General features: G+C 43.0%; 2 protein-coding genes across 6 annotated transcripts in view; one reads left to right on the top strand and one right to left on the bottom strand.

Moving 5' to 3' along the window:
- The window catches only part of LOC106568305 (protein strawberry notch homolog 1), a 32,230-nt gene extending 22,258 nt beyond the window's left edge, over positions 1-9,972 (bottom strand). For 2 of the 4 annotated variants that reach the window (XM_014138519.2, XM_014138520.2), the window contains exons 1-8: positions 9,577-9,972; positions 7,953-8,069; positions 7,490-7,576; positions 6,895-7,131; positions 6,547-6,670; positions 5,635-5,732; positions 5,384-5,480; positions 5,030-5,190 (exon numbers count right to left, since the gene is read on the bottom strand). In XM_014138519.2, the coding sequence (XP_013993994.1) occupies positions 5,030-5,190; positions 5,384-5,480; positions 5,635-5,732; positions 6,547-6,670; positions 6,895-7,131; positions 7,490-7,576; positions 7,953-8,069; positions 9,577-9,618 (963 nt within the window). In that variant the 5' untranslated portion in view covers positions 9,619-9,972. Of the gene's footprint in view, positions 1-5,029; positions 5,191-5,383; positions 5,481-5,634; positions 5,733-6,546; positions 6,671-6,894; positions 7,132-7,489; positions 7,577-7,952; positions 8,070-8,492; positions 8,512-9,576 lie in introns of those variants that run through there. The other 2 variants (XM_014138521.2, XM_014138523.2) reach the window with 2 other exon arrangements.
- A 4,700-nt stretch (positions 9,973-14,672) lies between these two features.
- LOC106568287 (N-lysine methyltransferase KMT5A-A) lies at positions 14,673-20,665 on the top strand. Of its 2 annotated transcripts, none has more exons than XM_045692478.1 (7): positions 14,673-14,926; positions 16,597-16,753; positions 17,278-17,557; positions 18,105-18,192; positions 19,095-19,154; positions 19,352-19,542; positions 19,734-20,665. In XM_045692478.1, exons 1-7 carry the CDS (start codon positions 14,918-14,920, stop codon positions 19,942-19,944), a joined length of 996 nt encoding a protein of 331 aa, XP_045548434.1. In that variant the 5' UTR covers positions 14,673-14,917; the 3' UTR covers positions 19,945-20,665. The 2 variants fall into 2 exon arrangements, with proteins under 2 accessions (XP_045548434.1, XP_045548433.1); XM_045692477.1 differs by having other exon boundaries at positions 17,275-17,557.
- Positions 20,666-21,357: the final 692 nt, after the last annotated feature.

Genomic DNA, 21,357 nt, shown 5'->3' with positions numbered 1-21,357 from the left:
AGCAGGTCTGTACTGAGGGAGGCTCTGTACTTGGTTTTGTTCTTGGTAACGAGGGCACTCAGCAGGTCTGTACTGAGGGAGGCTCTGTACTTGGTTTTGTTCTTGGTAACGAGGGCACTCAGCAGGTCTGTACTGAGGGAGGCTCTGTACTTGGTTTTGTTCTTGGTAACGAGGGCACTCAGCAGGTCTGTACTGAGGGAGGCTCTGTACTTGGTTTTGTTCTTGGTAACGAGGGCACTCAGCAGGTCTGTACTGAGGGAGGCTCTGTACTTGGTTTTGTTCTTGGTAACGAGGGCACTCAGCAGGTCTGTACTGAGGGAGGCTCTGTACTTGGTTTTGTTCTTGGAATGAGACTGAATATTCATTTTCCGTCTGCATTGCAGTGGAATATGACCAGCATCACAGCCGAAAGGTGGGAGTAGACCAGGCTGCCCCCCCCCCCCCCCCCTTTTCATTGTGCTGGTTTCTCTCCAGGTCTGATCCGTGCGCATGATGACCAGACTCTGCTCAAAAGGTTGTTGCCTGATTGAGTCTAAACTCATCTTCCACCAGATCAACAGAGACTCCCTCAGGAATAATGCAGGGAAAGCGTTCCATGAAAAAGTTGAGGGATGAGAACTTGACAGTCTGCCTGTTGGCAATGCCAGCGACCACTGCATGCTGGAGGAGCACATATCCAAATGGAAATTTCAGCAACATGTAGTCTACTGCAGAAGATAATACGTTTCTGACATCTGCATAGAAGGTCTTCAGATCCAGCTTGCCTTGGCTTCCTATGTAGGTGCGGATGTCCTGGCCAATGGACAGCTCCTTGTCAGGAAGCTGGTTGTCTCTCTCCAGGTAGAGCGCAGGCTTGACACCACTACTCATTTCTGCCATCATGGTATTGACAGTGTCTGGCTTGCAGAAAAATAACAGTTTCAGAAGTTGCATCTCGAAAGTTGACAGTAAACTTTGAATGCACGGCTCCTCTCGTTGCAGAATCATATTCCCGACATTAAAAATTGGAATGGCTCTCTAAAAAGTATGCATAGATTTTGATACCGGATCTGTGAGAAATTTTAGGACTTACATGTTTTATAAGATATTTTGGTCCTTCTTTTTCTTTCTTTTCTGCCTTTTGTTTTGCCACTTTGTCCCCAATATCCCTTTGCTTGAACAGATACTGAGTCAGGTCGAAGGTTGTCAGTAGGTCCACATTTGGTGGGGGATGGCGTGACTTTGCTTCCAGAGGAACCAAGCGGGGGCTTGAGCAGTGGCATTGGCAATGTGGTGGTGGAGGAAAAACGCTTAGGCTGCCTAGCAGAGGGCTCAAGTGAGGACGAGGATGTAGCTGTTGTGGTGGAGCTTGGGGGCACATTGGGAAAGAAGACCAATACCTCATCGGCAAAGAACACTGTGAAAGAATCCCATTGCTACAGAAGGCGGTTTATACACTGGCCAACGGACAACCATCTTGTAGATACCAGCTTCAAAATCTTCCTGACATCAGTGTCCTACAGGATCTGTAGGTCACGCAGAGAAGCCTTTCTCTTGCTACTCTTGTCGAGATGGTAAAAGATGGTTACGAGAAAGTCTTCAGCATTAACACTGAGCTGCCTCGACGCCTTCTCTGCAGCTATGTGTATCAAATGGCAGGCACAACCAAGTACACATTTTCATTTCGGGTGTTCAGAAATGCTGGCACCTCTTTTCCCAGACCTTGCATGACAACAGCATTATCCGCTGCAAAACTCACAATTGGACCACAGAATGTTCCTCTTCTTCATTTCAGTGTCAATTATGTCAAATACAGCTCTTTCTGTAGACTCTCGATTCACATAGCTTAAGCAATAACACTACTACCTTGCTGATACTTGCACTGACATCCTCCATGTCGGTACTGCCATCGGTAGCCAGGCTGAAAGGACACCTCTTCATCGCTTCTGTGATTCCTTGCTCATCATCAAGGGCCAGTGTTTTGATTATGTTTGCAGTCTTCGTCCTGGCACAGCCATACTGCTTTGCGATGTCACTGTCGGGAAACATCTTTTGAAAAAGTGGCCCTGCATGGTCTGCCACAGCCAATGGCAGGTTGTGTTCAACAATATACACTACCGTTCAAAAGTTTGGGGACACTTAGAAATGTCCTTGTTTTCCATGAAAACATACATGAAATGCATTGCAGAATGAATAGGAAATATAGTGAAGATGTTGACAAGGTTATAAATAATGATTTTTAATTGAAATAATAATTGTGTCCTTCAAACTTTGCCTTGGTCCAAAAAATCCTCCATTTGCAGCAATTACAGCCTAGCAGACCTTTGGCATTCTTGTATTCAATTTGTTGAGGTAATCTGAAGAGGTTTCACCCATGCTTCCTGAAGCACCTCCCACAAGTTGGATTGGCTTGATGGGCACATCTTACAGTTTTCAGCTGTGCTAACCTAATTGCAAAAGGGGTTTCTAATGATCAATTAGCCCTTTAAAATGATAAACATGGATTAGCTAACACAACGTGCCATTGGAACACAGGAGTGATGGTTGCTGATAATGGGCCTCTTTACGCCTATGTAGATACTCCATAAAAAACCTGCCGTTTCCAGCAACAAAAGTCATTTACAACATTAACAATGTCTACATTGAATTTCTGATCAATTTTATGTTATTTTAATGGACAAAAAAAGGGCTTTTCTTTCAAAAACAAGGACATTTCTAAGTGACCCCAAACTTTTGAAAGGCAGTGTATGTAGTAAAGAGTTTCAGCCCGGATGGGTTTCAGATCACTGGCTTGGTGGAAAAAAGTTGTTATAGCTGGGGTTGATGCTGTAGCTGCCAGTAGCTTTGATGCTTTTTCCCATCCACATGACATTTACAATCTATAAGTGAAAGAGGAACCACCTTGTACAATAAATTGGGGGGGGATAACATGGCTGTTGTATTTTTTTCAAATTTTCATGATCCATTTATTCAAGTCATTAAGTAATATGGGTCACTTAAAGGCAATAGTAATATATCTTAGGATCAAATAATTTAGCATCCTTATATGTAAGCACTTACCTGAGCTTCCTTGATGATTGATGTCAACATCATACTTGCACAAAAAGCATGATATGGTAGCTCGGATTGTGTCAAGCATGACCACTTCTCCTGGTATCGAGGAAGGAACGTCTGAGGCGCGTGTACTCTGCTTTTTTGGGTTCGGGGTTACTGCTGCTGCTCTGTCTGTTTCTCTCAGTCTCCTCACTCTCATCGCTTTACTGACTGGCTGCAGTAACAATTATTAGCCAAATTAGATGCTCATTTTGTTATTGCATGGAACCTACGCATACTTGTTTTTCATGAGCACATGTGCTTAGACAAACATTATGGATCACACCTGGTTCAGTCCTCTGAAAAGGTACTTACAAAATTCATACTGATAAGTACAGAACATAAAAAAATAAACGTGTTTTGTGGAATTAGCACAGATTGTCTGTATGTTTATTCCATTACATGTACAGTGTAGAATGGAGATAATTATTTATAAAATGTTTTTCTTAGCACATGCCCCCAAGTTTAGTCCCTATAGTAGAGGAACGCTTGTCACCTCTCAAACAGGGCCAATCACTATGGCCAGCTCACAAGTATTGGGGCGGCAGGTAGCCTAGTGGTTAGAGTGTTGGACTAGTAACCGAAAGGTTGCTAGATTGAATCCCCGAGGTGACAAGGTAAAAATCTGTCGTTCTGCCCCTGAACAAGGCAGTTAACCCACTGTTCCTATTCAGTATGCTACCACAAAGGGAATCTGAACGCTGTTCGCTAGAAGAGTCCACTGTTTCAGTCTATGTAAAATCCTATTGTATTTCTTTGCAGTGCATACATCATTTTAGATTTTGGATAAAATCTCAAATCTATTGCCAAGGTATTTTAGAAGAATTGCCTCAATGCTTTTTGTGACGTGGATCATAATTACAGTCTATCAGGTTGTGTGATGCTCGTAATATTACATGGAAAATACAACTAAATGGGACGCAGAATTAAATGTATATTACACTCGCACAAATGCGACGTTATTTTTCGTATTTGCATTTAATTTCACCTCACTAGCAAATGCGAGTGAACTGCTGGCACTTTAGAGCCCACTGAATGTCCATCTTCTGTTCTCTAACGTTAGCTTGAAATAATTAGTGTTTACCTTTCCACAACACACGGAGTCAAAAAGGGAGTTGTCCATGTGTTTACGTACAGCTGACAGAAAGCGAACTCTGCATCACAACAAACAGGAGGGGCAGAGGGGTAGTTATGTCCAATAATGATGTATTCATCTCCATGTCCGTTGACAAACTCTGTACATGTCTGTGTGTTGCAGCTCGAGAATCGGGATGTTCGATTTACTCTATATTTTTTTATTTAAAAAAAAAAATATATATATATATATAAAAGCAGGCCCTATTCATTTCTGCGTAATTTTTACTCGGATCTCGTACCTGGACAGAGAATTACGTTATTGGTACGCAAAATGTGTGGATGTTGGCAGGTCTGTATATCTGGCCAGGTGATCATAAAGTAGTGCCAAGCTGTAGTAGGGTCTATATCTGGCCAGGTGATCATAAAGTAGTGCCAAGCTGTAGTAGGGTCTATATCTGGCCAGGTGATCATAAAGTAGTGCCAAGCTGTAGTAGGGTCTATATCTGGCCAGGTGATCATAAAGTAGTGCCAAGCTGTAGTAGGGTCTATATCTGGCCAGGTGATCATAAAGTAGTGCCAAGCTGTAGTAGGGTCTATATCTGGCCAGGTGATCATAAAGTAGTGCCAAGCTGTAGTAGGGTCTATATCTGGCCAGGTGATCATAAAGTAGTGCCAAGCTGTAGTAGGGTCTATATCTGGCCAGGTGATCATAAAGTAGTGCCAAGCTGTAGTAGGGTCTATATCTGGCCAGGTGAACATAAAGTAGTGCCAAGCTGTAGTAGGGTCTATATCTGGCCAGGTGATCATAAAGTAGTGCCAAGCTGTAGTAGGGTCTATATCTGGCCAGGTGAGCAGTAATGTAAAGGTGTAGGATCTTTACCTGGGCAGCGTATGTGATGGCCTCCAGCTGCAGAGCAGATAGCCAGCCGCGGTCAATGGTCTCCTCCGGTATGGACATTCTGTACCACACGTTGGGAGGATTCACACTGGACAGGGAGCTTGTCTCCACAACCGGGTCAGGGTGACGCAGCCCGATCCGCACTGGAACAAGCAACATGATCAGTCAACCAACTGATCAATGAAACCTTCATTTTGAATCAACTCCTCTGCTCCCCCAAAACAAAGTGACTCAGTGTGAACCTCTGCATGGGCTCCAACTATCTTTCATCAGTCAATAGCTTCAGTAAAGGTGAAAGGAAACTAAATAGTTGGGAGTACTCAGAGTAAAGCTTACATTTCATGGGCATGTACTCGGCGTATGTCTCAGCATGACCCAACTCTTCATCCTCCTCTTCCTCAGCCTCCTCCTCCTCTTTCATTCCTGGGAGTTTCTATAAAAACATTACACTGACTATAAAGCGGACTGAAGTATTTCAAAGAAACTCGGGTTCTGTCATTCAACATGGAACGGGTAGAGATTTTATTAGGACTATCACGTCTGCCTTTTGGCTAAGAGTCAGTGATTGGACGATGCCACAAACTCACTAGTGTAGGTGAGAAGCTCCGCACTTTAACGTCGTCGTTCACCCAGATCCGAGCGGCGTCTTTACCTGACACCTCCTTTATACCGTTGTTCAGTTCCGCTGTGAGAACAGAAAGAATAGAGGAATCATTAGTGTAAAAACAGACACCAACTGACCAAGTCCATTATAAACAAAGACATTCACACACTTAGGCATGATTCACTTGAACTGAACAGCCCATGTGCAAGGTCACTTCTTAAGTCACCTCACTGCTTCTTAAGTCTAAACCAACCTTAAATAAAGTGGGTGTGAACTGTGGAATTGCCATACAGGTGTGAAAACTGGACCCTTTTACAACAACCCTTTCCTTTCCCATCCCGTGATACATAACACTAGATTCTGAGAGGATTCCTGATCATCTTGTCCATACTTGGTTTATGCATCATCTTTGTCGAGACCAATATTATCTCTGCGAGAATGAGAGCATTGAACATAGACATGTTTGGTACACATTAATGATCCTGTGAGTTAAGTTAATACTCTGTACAGTGAAGGGCTTTGACATGGCTGTTACATCCTGGTCAGCCTTTTCCAAACTAAACTTAAAGAGCAAAATAGATAGACATGGGAATGGCATGAATGGATTGCAAAATAACATGGGCAGAAAACGTCTTTGGCTACATGACATCATTCTCGACCGCCTCTTCTAACCGAAGATCTGCACCTTTAAATAAGCACAGATTCAGCCCTTCAATGGCTTCCATCCCTTGACAAGGTCACCTCTGATCTTAGAGAATGGTTTGGAATAGGTGAGACCCATATGGTAGTGACATCAAGTGTTCTTGTTTTCTCAAAAAGCAAAAGGCTGGGAAAAGAAAAGCCATTTTTGGAGCCATTGGAACGCAGTCAGGGTTCAATTAGTACTGTGACTCACTGGTGCCTGTGGCTATTGCTGTGGCGACCGGCTGGGCGATGTCTTGCGGCGGCTTGAGCCTCATGAGTTCCACCAGACTACTACCCTTCAGACCACCTGTCCTCAACAGGTCCTTCAGCTGGATCTGACACACAGAGGGAAAGATATATGTTATAACACGGAAGGCTCTTTATCTAAAGTTCAGTAGTCCCTACATTTAAAAAAAATATTTTGCAAGAGGCAGCACAGGAAGTGAAGAACCTCTCAGCCCTCATGAACTCTACCAAATCAGAGAGCACACACACATTTGTATATTTTTCATTTTCAGCAGCATTTTTGTCCAAGGGCAAAAGCATTTCCTCCACTGACCTGTTCTGTGCTGGAAGAAACCACTGTGGAGACTGCGGAGGGGAGAGCCGTGGAGGAGGTGAGTGTGGAAGTGGACCCCCGCAGGGCTGAGGGAGTGGTATGGACTACCTTGGTGACTGTGATGGTATGTCTGGCCGTGCCTCCAGTTGAGGGCTTGGTCACAACGATTGTTCCCAGCGATGGCAACTGATTCAGTTGATTTAAGACAAATGTGGTGGTTGAGGGTTGAGGCTTGTGCTGGTGGACCAGTGAGCAGAGTAAAGAGACAGGGGAAGAGGGTGAGATGTTACCACACAGAAATTATACTATAGTACAACACTAGACAATTAGAGTCATTACACAATTTGTAAATAGGTCAAATAGTTTTTAATTGAAGGTCTATGTTCTCGAAATGTGTAGACAACGCACACATATTCTGGGTCCTTTTTAAATGGGAACAAACATGCGAAAACATTCTCAACCGGAAAGCAAACTTGCTGGGCAAGTTTAGGCAGTGGCTGGCTTCTCCATTTCAAAACCCTGGTTACCAGTTGACTGAATAGGTTTCTTAGTAACAGCACACTGTAAACAATATTTAGTTGAATAGAGGTCCTACCCTGATTGTGCCTGTAGGATTGGGTGGAGCTGTGACTCCCGTTGGCTCCATCCCCGAGTCAACACCCAGGGCACTGATGGAGATGGACTGGAGAGAAACAAAACTCACATCAGCACCAGAGAATACTACACATCTAAAGCAGCGCCCAGGCTGTCCTTTAGTTAGGTATTCATGCAGATCAGAGGAAAAGCTACTACTGAGATGCTAGGAGGAGGCCACTATAACCTATTGAGATAATAACTATATAGTGCTTTTCATTCAGAAGAACTAGAAGTAGAGGTGGCACAATTACTGTGTAACCAACAGTTATGGATGAAGATGGATGAAGATCCATGAAAATAAAATAAGCTTGTCAAATGGTTATAACGGTGCCAGTGGTCATTTGGCTGATCAATGACCATCACAGCTCTAGCTAAAAGCCACTTTGGACTACTGGGAAGATGCCTCCCTCAGTTTCACCTACCTGTGGGGTGGGAGAGGGCATTGCAGCATCCTGAGGGTCAAAGTCAAACAGGTCGTTAGGGCAGATGCCGCTCTCGCTCAGGGCTGCTAGGAGCAAATCCTGTCCAGGATCCATCATCTGCAAACAGCAACAAATTAGTGAGTGACATCATCAGCAGGGGACAGGTAGGGCAACGCCTCTATCCACTGCTAGTGATCTAACCAAAACAACTGTCTTTAGTTTAGACTTTTGTACATTGGGCTCTCTGACATCTTGGATTTAACAGTTTACTGTCTGTAGCACACCCTGCTACAACACACTATTTCACACAGGGAAATAGAAGCATAACAGCTCAAAGAAAATAATTCAAACTACACTGACTAAAGGTTGGGAGTTTTTAATCAACAACTTTCATAAATAATTAGCAACAGATATTTCTCAGACAGACATTAGGACCATCTAATGCACAGCACCATGTGGCAGAGGTGATCACTGACTGTGTTAACCTTATTTATCTAACAGTTAATCAAACCATCAGACCAGAGAACTTCACTCAGCTACCTAGTGACTAGCTGTGCACTAATAAAGTACAGTGTTGGTTGTTGCTGTAGATGTTTGTTGGTCATTAAAAAAATGATGCCATCCAGATGAGAGAACGAGCGTCTTGACTGGCATGTGGCACCTGCCAGAATGCTGCAATGATGTTTGTAAATGTTGGACAGTTTCCAAAAACAACTCGGTCAAGGTAGACCGCAAGAATATTCGGTGTGTACACACTTAAATGCAATGTGTAGATCCAGGAGTATGATCTTGAGAACTTGCCTGGTTACAAAGTGACTCAGACCCCGGCACGTGTTTGCACTGACCGACTCCCTAGTCTCAACTTCCTGGTGTGACGTGGTTGCTCGCTAAAGTCAAATCGAACAACGTGTTCTAAACAGCTTATTAGGCAAAGACAGTCAAATTATGAATGGGCCAACTAGGAAACCACACACCCTCTAAAAAAAAGTGAACTGCATTACAATATTCGTAGACTAATTGTCTGGCAATATTAGCTAACTAACGTTAGTTAACTAGCTAGCGTGCTTCAAACCAAATTGACCATTAATAACAGTTAACGTTATAGTAACTGTCCACATAATTTATAAGTCAAGTTACTAACGTATCAACCAACATCGATTTGCAACTGTATCTGTGGGAAACATTTGTCTGCATGCAACATAACTAACGTTAGCTTGGCTGTTAGCAAGCTTGCTGGATAAGCTAGTTAGCTGGCTAACCCCTATGAATTTAACTACTCAGCAAATCAATGTAACGTTACTAAAAGACAACCCCATATAACGCATTCGCTAGCATTATTAGCCATAGCTGATGCATCTACAATAACAATAAATAGTTCGCTAGCTGCTACTAGTAATATTACAATAGTATTTAGCTAGTTACCCAAAGTTAGTTAACTCAAGTTACCCTAGTTAGCTAGCTAATATAAAACTAAGATGTTTTGGTGTTATGTTCAGTCACACAGTTACTAACGTTAGCTAGCTACTGTACAGTAAGTTAGACGCTAACAGCTAAAGGTAACTGCCATGAATTGAAAGAGGACACCAAAATACAATTTCACGAAAGCAACATGTCACAGCCTCACTTTGAACACTTTTACTGTGATCCTCGGGAAATCCTCAACCATTTTCAGACATTTGTGCCTGGTAACAACACTCACTTATCAGTGAACGGGCGTTCCGTTAATCGCTGCCTTAACGGGGGATATTACCCTCTTCGCTCCTCTGTTTTCTAACCACCTTCCGCCATCTTTACCAAACAGCCAGTCGCGCGTTGGTCACGTGACGTTTAACCGGAGCGCTGGAATTTTCAGTCGAGAATTCTTTCTGCTCCGTCGATAAAAAAGTATTTCCAAATGGCCACGGGGCGTCCGTTGGCGATCACCAATCGATAAAGAAAATAATGTTGGCATTTCAAGCATAATTTTAAAACCTTACAGAGTCCAGAAACAGAGCGCTAAAACCGTATCACGTGACCACGTGAGGTCTTAGAAGGAAGTGACGTATAGCACACGTTTTGCAACATATGTAATTTAGAACCCCCATGTTGGTAAGGTCCTCTAAATAAATAAATAACTCAGGGCAAAACGTTATCCGGTCTTTATTAGAGGTCTGTGTGTCATGATTTCAAATCATAAAGTCAATTCAAATGTCTACTCCTCTGTTCTATATGTTTTTATATTGCATAAATCAATAGTAACCCAGTCTAGACCAGAGAGAGAGAGAGAGAGAGAGAGAGAGAGAGAGAGAGAGAGAGAGAGAGAGAGAGAGAGAGAGAGAGAGAGAGAGAGAGAGAGAGAGAGACAGAGAGAGAGACAGAGACAGAGACAGAGACAGAGATAGAGACAGAGACAGAGAGATCCTAAAGCAGCAGCACAAAGCAAGGAAAATCTCCCTGGAAAGTACAAACCTTAAGAGGAACCAGACTCAGATGGGGACCCCTCTGGCTTTTCAATTCATGCTCTTACTAGCAGCAATAATAAAAATATAAATATATATGATTCATAATAAAATAACATTTTACACAATCATTAAATGTAATACCTTTTAAGTAAAAAATATTGTAAAAGATTTTTAAAAAGGCTGTGTGAAAAGTTTGCTTACAAACAAAACATGAAAACAAAATACACTGCTCAAAAAAATAAAGGGAACACTTAAACAACACAATATATAACTCCAAGTCAATCACACTTCTGTGAAATCAAACTGTCCACTTAGGAAGCAACACTGATTGACAATAAATTTCACATGCTGTTGTGCAAATGGAATAGACAACAGGTGGAAATTATAGGCAATTAGCAAGACACCCCCAATAAAGGACTGGTTTTGCAGGTGGGGACCACAGACCACTTTTCAGTTCCTATGCTTCCTGGCTGATGTTTTGGTCACTTTTGAATGCTGGCGGTGCTTTCACTCTAGTGGTAGCATGAGACGGAGTCTACAACCCACACAAGTGGATCAGGTAGTGCAGCTCATCCAGGATTGCACATCAATGCGAGCTGTGGCAAGAAGGTTTGCTGTGTCTGTCAGCGTAGTGTCCAGAGCATGGAGGCGCTACCAGGAGACAGGCCAGTACACCAGGAGACGTGGAGGAGGCCGTAGGAGAGCACCAACCCAGCAGCAGGACCGCTACCTCTGCCTTTGTGCAAGGAGGAGCAGGAGAAGCACTGCCAGAGCCCTGCAAAATGACCTCCAGCAGGCCACAAATGTGCATGTGTCTGCTCAAACGGTCAGAAACAGACTCCATGAGGGTGGTATGAGGGCTCGACGTCCACAGGTGAGGGTTGTGCTTACAGCCCAACACCGTGCAGGACGTTTGGCATTTGCCAGAGAACACCAAGATTGGCAAATTTTCCACTGGCGCCCTGTGCTCTTCACAGAAGAAAGCAGGTTCACACTGAGCACGTGACAGAGTCTGGAGATGCCGTGGAGAACGTTCTGCTGCCTGCAACATCCTCCAGCATGACCGGTTTGGCGGTGGGTCAGTCATGGTGTGGGGTGGCATTTCTTTGGGGGGCCGCACAGCCCTCCATGTGCTCGCCAGAGGTAGCCTGACTGCCATTATGTACCGAGATGAGATCCTCAGACCCCTTGTCAGACCATATGCTGGTGCGGTTGGCCCTGGGTTCCTCCTAATGCAAGACAATGCTAGACCTCATGTGGCTGGAGTGTGTCAGCAGTTCCTGCAAGAGGAAGGCATTGATGCTATGGACTGGCCTGCCCGTTCCCCAGACCTGAATCCAATTGAGCACATCTGGGACATCATGTCTCGCTCCATCCACCAACGCCACGTTGAACCACAGACTGTCCAGGAGTTGGCGGATGCTTTAGTCCAGGTCTGGGAGGAGATCCCTCAGGAGACCATCCGCCACCTCATCAGGAGCATGCCCAGGCGTTGTAGGGAGGTCATACAGGCACGTGGAGGCCACACACACTACTGAGCCTCATTTTGACTTGTTTTAAGGACATTACATCATTTACATTTACATTTAAGTCATTTAGCAGACGCTCTTATCCAGAGCGACTTACAAATTGGTGGATTCACCTTATGATATCCAGTGGAACAACCACTTTACAATAGTGCATCTAAATCTTTTAAGAGGGGGGGGTTAGAAGGATTACTTTATCCTATGCCAGGTATTCCTTAAAGAGGTGGGGTTTCAGGTGTCTCCGGAAGGTGGTGATTGACTCCGCTGTCCTGGCGTCGTGAGGGAGCTTGTTCCACCATTGGGGTGCCAGAGCAGCGAACAGTTTTGACTGGGCTGAGCGGGAACTGTGCTTCCTCAGAGGTAGGGAGGCGAGCAGGCCAGAGGTGGATGAACGCAGTGCCCTTGTTTGGGTGTAGGGCCTGATCAGAGCCTGAAGGTACGGAGGTGCCATTCCCCTCACAGCTCTGTAGGCAAGCACCATGGTCTTGTAGTGGATGCGAGCTTCAACAGGAAGCCAGTGGAGAGAGCGGAGGAGCGGGGTGACGTGAGAGAACTTGGGAAGGTTGAACACCAGACGGGCTGCGGCGTTCTGGATGAGTTGTAGGGGTTTAATGGCACAGGCAGGGAGCCCAGCCAACAGCGAGTTGCAGTAATCCAGACGGGAGATGACAAGTGCCTGGATTAGGACCTGCGCCGCTTCCTGTGTGAGGCAGGGTCGTACTCTGCGAATGTTGTAGAGCATGAACCTACAGGATCGGGTCACCGCCTTGATGTTAGTAGAGAACGACAGGGTGTTGTCTAGGGTCACTCCAAGGTTCTTAGCACTCTGGGAGGAGGACACAATGGAGTTGTCAACCGTGATGGCGAGATCATGGAACGGGCAGTCCTTCCCCGGGAGGAAGAGCAGCTCCGTCTTGCCGAGGTTCAGCTTGAGGTGGTGATCCGTCATCCACACTGATATGTCTGCCAGACATGCAGAGATGCGATTCGCCACCTGGTTATCAGAAGGGGGAAAGGAGAAGATTAATTGTGTGTCGTCTGCATAGCAATGGTAGGAGAGACCATGTGAGGATATGACAGAGCCTGTAGTGTGGTTTTCCACTTTAATTTTGAGTGTGACTCCAAATCCAGACCTCCATGGGTTGATAAATTGGATTTCCATTGATTATTTTTGTGTGATTTTGTTGTCAGCACATTCAACTATGTAAAGAAAAAAGTATTTAATAAGATTATTTCTTTCATTCAGATCTAGGATGTGTTGTTTAAGTGTTCCCTTTATTTTTTTGAGTAGTATATAAAAGCCACAAACAAAACATGACACACCTGAACACAAAAATACAGAGAGCAAGAGAGAGATATGACTATGAATTTGACTATGTACCGACCTGGCTCTCAAGAGAAGACAGGCTATGTGCACACTGCCCACAAAATGAGGTGGAAACTGAGCTGCACTTCCTAACCTCCTGCCAAATGTATGACCATATTAGAGACACATATTTCCCTCAGATTACACAGACACACAAAAATTCGAAAAAACAAATCAAATTTGGATAAAATCCCATATCTATTGGGTGAAATACCACAGTGTGCAATCACAGCAGCAAGATTTGTGACCTGTTGCCACAAGAAAAGGGCAACCAGTGAAGAACAAACAACATTGTAAATACAACCTATATTTATGTTTATTTATTTTCCCTTTAGTTCTTTAACTATTTGCACATCATTACAACACTGTATATATACATAATATGATATTTGAAATGAATATTCTTCTGGAACTTTTTTAAGTGTAATGTTTACTGTACATTTTTTATTGTTTATTTCACTTTTGTTTATTATCTATTTCACTTGCTTTGTCAATGTAAACATATATTTCCTATGCCAATAAAGCCCTTAAATTGTAATTGAATTGAATTGAGATAGAGCATTTACACAGTTTAGTCAGATTCTGTAAAAGGATTTTTTTCATTAGGGGATTTGTTGGTCAATTTCTTCAGCAAATGATCAGGTCTACATAATTATCAAACATACATTAGTAATGGAAAGGAAACACAGACTCTTTAAGTATGAAGAAATACTGCTTTAGTAATATCATTTGTAGGTAGAAGTTGGTACATTGTACAGTATAACAGTATATGATAGTTCTCCCCAAGTTCTGCAAAATGTCTAAGACATCCTGTAACTCATAAAGCCTCCCAAATCCCCCTTACGTAACTTTCCCTGGCAACAACATTTTAATAAATCTAACCTCCCCCTGACAGCAGGAACCATCTTATCAGCAAGTAAAAACTCAGAAATGGGTTTGACCGAAACTTGACCTTTCATCACAGGTATAGGGTCATGACGAGGTGAACGAGTGTAAGCATCTTCTGACAGGGGGCTGGTTTCATCAGGTCTGTGGCAGCCTTGTGTTCTCAGAAAACCAGATAACCACGGTGGGATCCAGACGGGAGGAGTCTGAATGTAGACGCCTTCTGATAGTGTCTGAAGGTCACAACACTCTAAACAGGTTTTAACACACACACATAGGTCTCCTCTTACAGTTTATCATAACATCATTTATTAACCCTTTAAAAGGAATAAGGACTTGGTTTAACGCTCTTTAGATTTTTTTAATGATGATTGATGATAATGATTAATGTTGATTAATAAAATCAAATGCTTTGTGTGAAAGCTCTCGAAAGCCAACTCCCCGAAACACTGTCAGACAGCGCCTCCTGCTGACCTTACGTTATAACTACAGTCACAAGAGAATGAGTTACAATAAAAGATGGCGGAGGGAAGGAACCGTGGAAATTATATGGGCTGAATAATTTCAAAGCAAAACATACAAAAAAGTATCCTTTGTGGAGACGGAGGAGAGTGTACAAAGGCCGAGGAGAGATGACTGTTGTGTGACGCAGGGGGACATACGGCTGTTGGATATTTATTTTTACTGCAACAGAAGAGTGGACCGAAAGCCTTTCGCATAAAAAGAAAAAAACTAAATAAGACAGAAATGAACGGGGTACGTTGGCTGTAGCTAGCATGGTTAGCCAGTTAACCTAGCTGTATATGTTATCCTCTATAACCCGGCACTAGCTAGCTATTCTATCGGTTGAATTAGCGAATGGTCGAAATTAAAAGTTAGTCGCTTTCAGTGGGCAAGAGGCATTTGTAGCTGAATTATCCAGTCACGTTTTGCGTGTTCTCGAAAACAGCCTTGTCACAATTTAATGTGGTAAGTGAAGGGATTCAGCTAACAACTATGGAGCCCGTATAGGTGCATCAAAACTGGGACCGAGAGACTGAAAATCAGCTTCTATCTCAAGGCCATCAGAATGTTAAATAGTCACCACTAGCCAGCCTCTGCCCAGTACCCTGACCTTAGTCACTGTTAATAGCCAGCTACCACCCGGTACTTACCCTGCACCTTAGAGACTGCTGCCCTATGTCCATAGTCATTGAACTCTGGTCACTTTTTACTACGTTAACATACTGTTTTACCCACTCAATATACAACATTCTAGTCAAGGCTCATCCTATATAACCACAGCTGTACACACGTTCTATTAATATGCTGGATATAGACACACGCACACCATTGACTGTACAAATAATTAGTAACACCTTCCTAATATTGAGTTGCACCCCTTTCGCCCTCAGAACAGCCTCAATTCGTTGGGTATGGACTCTACAAGGTGTCGACGCATTCCTCACGGATGCTGGCCCATGTTGACTCCAATACTTCCAACAGTTGTGTCAAGTTGGCTGGATGTCCTTTGGGTGGTGGACCATTCTTGATACACATAGTAAACGGTTGAGTGTGAAAAACCCAGCAGCGTTTGCAGTTCTTGACACACTCAAACTGGTACACCTACTATCATACCTCGTTCAAAGACACTTAATTCAATATTTTGTCTTGCCCATTCACACTCTGAGTGGCACACATACACAATCCATGTCCAAAGGCTTAAATCCTTCTTTAACCTGTCTCCTCTCCTTCATCTACACTGATTGAAGTGGATTTAGCAGGTGACGTCAATAAGGGATCATAGCTTTCACCTGGTCAGTCTGTCATGGAAAGAGCAGGTGTTCTTAATGTTATTGTTCATTTTGATATTGTTATTTTTATCATTTGTTTTGTAAATTTACCTCCTTTTTCTCCCCAATTTTGTCTCATCGCTGCAACTCCCCAACAGGCTCGGCAGAGGTGAAGGTCAAGTCATGTGTCCTCTGAAACATGACCTGCCAAACCGCGCTTCTTAACACCCGCTCGCTTAACCAGGAAGCCAACCGCACCTATGTGTCGGAAGAAACCCTCCCCTAATCCAGACAAAGCTGGCCCAATTGTGTGCCGCCCTATGGGACTCCCGGTCACGGCCGGTTATGTATGACACAGCCTGGGATCAAACCCCAGGCCCCAGGCTGTAGTGACGCCGCAACATTGCGATGCAGTGCCTTCAGTCTGCTCCGCCACTCGGGAGGCCCCGTTCTGATATTTATTCATTTATTTTTGTAAAATGTGTGTATTGCTAGATATTACTGCACAGTTGGATCTAGAAACACAAGCATTGTACTGCACCTGTGATAACATCTGCAAATCTGTGTACACAACCAATAAACTTTGATTTGACAGTCGCACACACATACACAAAACAACAAATAATTGATGGCGTCCACCTCTTTCTTTGACAGGACATGTTACTAAACAGCCACTCCATCACTCTCCGAAACCAGAACCACAGCAAGTCCAAATCACCTGCCCTTGATGAGATGACCATCAAACTCATACAGGAGGGAAAGTACACTGGACGCTGCTCTATACAGAATGATGCACAGAGGCAAGGTGACGGTACGTAGTGATCATTTAACTACTGCAGTGCATTCACGTCCTACTCTTTCTATTATGCTGTTCTGCTTGATCAGTTATCTTGTTGAGTGTGCAACAGATCTTGTTGATTAATCCACTCAAGTTGCAAGTGTTTGATCAATGTATTGTATAGAATTGAAAAGGCCTAGATCAATGTAAATTCTTGATCAATTAGCTTAATCCACCCAAGTTGCAAGTGTTTGATCAATGTATTGTATAGAATTGAAAAGGCCTAGATCAATGTGTAAATTCAGTGTAGAGACATTTATTTGCATTGTGAATGCTGAGTAGGTAAACTTAAAAGCTTTGTTAAGAGGTTGGCTTCATCAGGATCCATCACTTCAGCCCTCCTTTATAAGTAACATCTTCTCATCACAAGTAAGAAGGAGCTGGGGGATTTGGTCTGAGCAGCATCTCAACAGTTTAAAGTGGTTTCCTCTCCTGATTTCCCATTTTACATTGGTGTTCTTAAGCAGACTTTCCTCTCTGCTTTCTCCACCCAGCAGCCAGGAAACTGAACTCTGAGGCAGCATTCGTCCTGAAGCTGGCGGATCGTGAGGAGAGCCACAGCCAGCGGCCCTGCAGGACAGAAGAGCACCAGGCCCCCCAGCAGCTTCTCCATTTCTCCCCAGTCTCCTACCTCCACGCCCCATCCGAGCACTCCTCCCCTCCTGCCCCCAGTAACATCACCCACACCCTCCTCGCCAACAACACCGCCGCTCACCTCGCCAACCAGAGGAGGGACATCCGACGCAAGGCCAAAGGAAAGAAGTCAACACGTAGAATGTAAGCTACCACTGGATATCAGCAAAAACAATCTGGTGTTTTCATACCTTGGGATGCTGTAAATGCATGCACTAATCTGGAGCATGTAGATCATTAAGTAAAAGGGTGTATTTGGATTGAGACTGGTGAACTGCACATAGTTGGCACTTCTCCCATGTGTACCTATCTGGAGTACACTAAACTGAACTTGAGGTAGTGGAAGCTTGTGTACTTGTGCTTTTCTGCTTTCAACAGCGCCTACATTGTTGACTTGCCAAACAGAATCCATTTGTCAAAACCTGTTTGGCTAGAAAGTTACAGATTTGCTGAAGTAGAAACAGGCTAGCACCCATATACCAATGTATTTGTGGCCTTACTGTCTAAAATCTTGATTTTCAATTTTATAATTGATGTACCATAAAGGGCTGCAACATCTATGTTGTGCTTCTGTTGGACACATTGTGTTTGTTTATTTACTTTCACAAGAACGTGGTCATGGCTCATATGTACCCGTAGATTTAAAAAATTGTATTGATTGTTAATGTCAGTTCATCCGTTTCCTTTCCAGGGCAGAGAGCGGAAATTCCCAAAACCGCAAAGTAACAGACTACTATCCTATAAGGAGAAGCTCCAGGAAAAACAGAGCAGAGCTGAAGGTGAGAATAAAGGACATGTATTACCTTGTAACACTAAAACATTGACCAATATCATGCTGTTGTTATTAAGCAGTGTCCTGTACAGAGTATTGAAATATTAACAAAGCTAGTGTGGAATGAGAACCTAGTTGTTTGAACACCAGTCATTCTGTTTTATCAGTCGCTCAGGGTTCATAAGGTCAGGAAAAGTCATGGAATTTAAAAATGGCATTTTCCAGCCCTGGAAAATGATCTATTCTGAAAAGTTATGGGAAAGTTGTGGAAATTTAATAATTTCTGTTAATGTAATTTATTTACGCGTGTTTTTAAAATGTTTGATCAATCAAGCAAAAATCAACATATCAGCCAGGATTGCAATGACAATTTAGCGTGTCTGTGTTTGCGCACATCACCTGTATGCCATTAAGTTGTTTGATGCAGTGTTTCTGCTCCAGTCATTTAGCCATTTTAGAATTAGACTGTAACGTAACAAAATCTGGGGAAGGGGTCTGAATACTTTTCGAATGCACTGTATGTCTGCCTCACCGCTCACAGAATGGAATTTGCAACACAACAAGCTCCTGGGTTTTTAAAGTGTTATCTTGATTTAAAATGTTTTCGAGCCACCCGCCAGCTGATTTTCAGAGGAAACACTGGTTTGAGTGCTTTTTGTTTGTTTATTTATCAACAAGGATTTGGTATATTTTGACCAAACAAAATATTAAACAAAGCTGACCTTTTTATGTTTGCAGTGTAACTTTGTTCTTCCTAAAATTGAAAAGGTTCATAAAATGTATAAGATGAAGTTGACTATAATGGCATTAGTGACTATAATGGCATTAGCAACTATAAGGACTTGTGTTATTCAATTAGTCTTATGACATGGTGATCATTACATGTCCTCTGTGCTTGTCTTCTCATAGTGTGAACAAAAGAAACACATCGATGATCTGATCATAAATGGGGTCGAGGAAGGAATGGAGGTACTCTCATTGATCACAGCTTCTGAAACTTCACTATCAGACTGGCATGTTTATTTACAGACATGAAATGCATCTCACACGCAATGTCCCCCCCTCCCCTGATTATTTAGAAATGCTTTGTTACCTTTTTTATAGCTTGTCTTTGACTTTTGGACTATATTGTGTTCCAATATCTGAGTGAAATATATCTGGTTTAGGTGCAGCATATTGAGGGGAAGGGTCGAGGAGTGTTTGCCACCCAGTGTTTCCAGAAGGGCCAGTATGTAGTGGAGTACCATGGAGACCTGCTGCAGATCACCGACGCCAAAACAAGGGAGGCCGAATACGCTCTCAACCCTACCACCGGCTGCTACATGTACTACTTTCAGTATATCTGCAAAACCTACTGGTAGGTCAAAACACTTCCTCTTTTATGTGTGTGGCATCTCTGGCATAGCCGCAAAGCAATTTCAGTGTACTCAGTGTTTGCTGCACTAATGCAGTCTTTGTTTTAGTTTCATGATACAATAACTTTTCAACCATAACCAACATGTTAGATTAACTTAATACCAGCGTTTTTTCAATTGCTTCTCCCTCTAGTGTGGACGCCACGAAAGAAACGGGTCGCATGGGCCGTCTGATCAACCACAGTAAGAACGGCAACTGTCAAACCAAACTCCATGATATCAACGGGATACCTCACCTCATCCTGGTGGCATCGCGAGACGTCGATGAGGGCGAGGAGCTGCTCTACGACTACGGCGACCGCAGCAAATCTTCCATCGCATCTCATCCCTGGCTTAAACATTGATGGAGACAGCTCAGAGAAGAATGCTAACAACACCATGGTTTCTTAATAGATCGGTTTTTTTATGTAAAAATTGCCTTAGCAACAGAATGTGTTAGCACATTTTTTTCAGAGAGGGGAATGGGCGTGTGTGCGCACGACCTAGGAGGAGGCAGTTTCGAGGATGGGTTAGGTTACAGTGACTTAAACACATTTAGATCCAGATACATCTTCTCAATGTTTGCCGACATCAATACTTTTTAATATATTTATCCGTCTATATGAAACATGCTAGTTTTTTCCAGCACATTTCTTTTTGTATATTTTGTATTACTGGTAGACCAGTGCTTCCACGGCATGCAGGTTGTAGTTTAGTGTAATGCATTTTTATACAAAGTTTTTCATAATCGGTTGTATAGTAGTTAGTTGCTCAGCAATAATTATATTTATGGTGCCAGAGCCCTTTCTGATTGATGCAGAAATATGAGATGCAAACTTATGAGCCCTCTTGAACAGTTTCCAAAAACTGGAATATGATTCCAACCATTGAAACTTACAATATTTGAAATGTACATTTTATGCCATGTTAAGTAGAGTTGTTTTATAAACTTGAACAAATCTGTACCTATCTTAACACACAAAACTGTAAAAATGTCCACAAACAAATGCTCCACAAGGAAGTATTTAAATAAATATGTATGCTGAGGTGGAGGCATTGTTGAATAAACATGTTTTATGCAAAGTATATTTTATTACTTGTATTACTACTGCCCTGAGAGCATCAGACAGATCACCTCTGTTATTTGATGTGATGATTGCATGAGGTTGTCCTTCCCTGAAACACATTGATATAAAAGGTTTTATAAATACACGGTTTAAAGGCACAGTAACACCTGTTTCTATTTAAAAACAACGTCTATAGAAGGACCGGCTTTACAGGGTGGGCTTGTTTGTAGGTGTCACCAAGAGAAATTCTGCGATGGTCGGGAAGGGAAATGGTGGCGAGAATTGTGGACGAAATGGAAGAAATAGAGAAAAGGTTGGAGAAGCAACAGCTGTGCTGGAGTGCGATCAATATGGATGACCGTGCTGATGATGTGGAGCGGGAGGATGAGGGTCAAGGATCTGAATGGTCTAGTGGAAAGAAAGGAAAAAGAGAGATCATACTGAAAGTAGTGGAGAGTCTAGTGTAGAAAGCAAAAAGGTCAAGGTAGGACAAAAGAGTAATAATGTGTCCGAGTGAATGGTTTGATGAGATCACATGGACTCATTTACAACCTATCCGTCTAACTAATGCCATATAGAAAGAGAGAGCCTAGTTGGAAATGGAAATTGAATTGATTGGGGGAATGGTAGGTTGCTAATATTTTGTCGGACCCAGGCTCAGCAAGGGAATATTCTGCAAATGGAAAAGCTTAATGGGAAGATTAAAAGCAA

Source organism: Salmo salar, chromosome ssa13, assembly GCF_905237065.1.
Source record: "Salmo salar chromosome ssa13, Ssal_v3.1, whole genome shotgun sequence".
NCBI classification, from domain to species: domain Eukaryota; kingdom Metazoa; phylum Chordata; class Actinopteri; order Salmoniformes; family Salmonidae; genus Salmo; species Salmo salar.
Note: the sequence above shows the minus strand (reverse complement) of the source record. Positions and strands in the feature narration are given on the sequence as shown.

What these genes read in the sequence shown, in the direction of transcription:
- LOC106568287 (XM_045692477.1), top strand. An exon ending in AAGAAGTCAACACGTAGAAT is followed by an intron (nt 17,558 to 18,104) that starts GTAAGCTACCAC and finishes TTTCCTTTCCAG; the next exon opens with GGCAGAGAGCGGAAATTCCC. An exon ending in AAAACAGAGCAGAGCTGAAG is followed by an intron (nt 18,193 to 19,094) that starts GTGAGAATAAAG and finishes GTCTTCTCATAG; the next exon opens with TGTGAACAAAAGAAACACAT.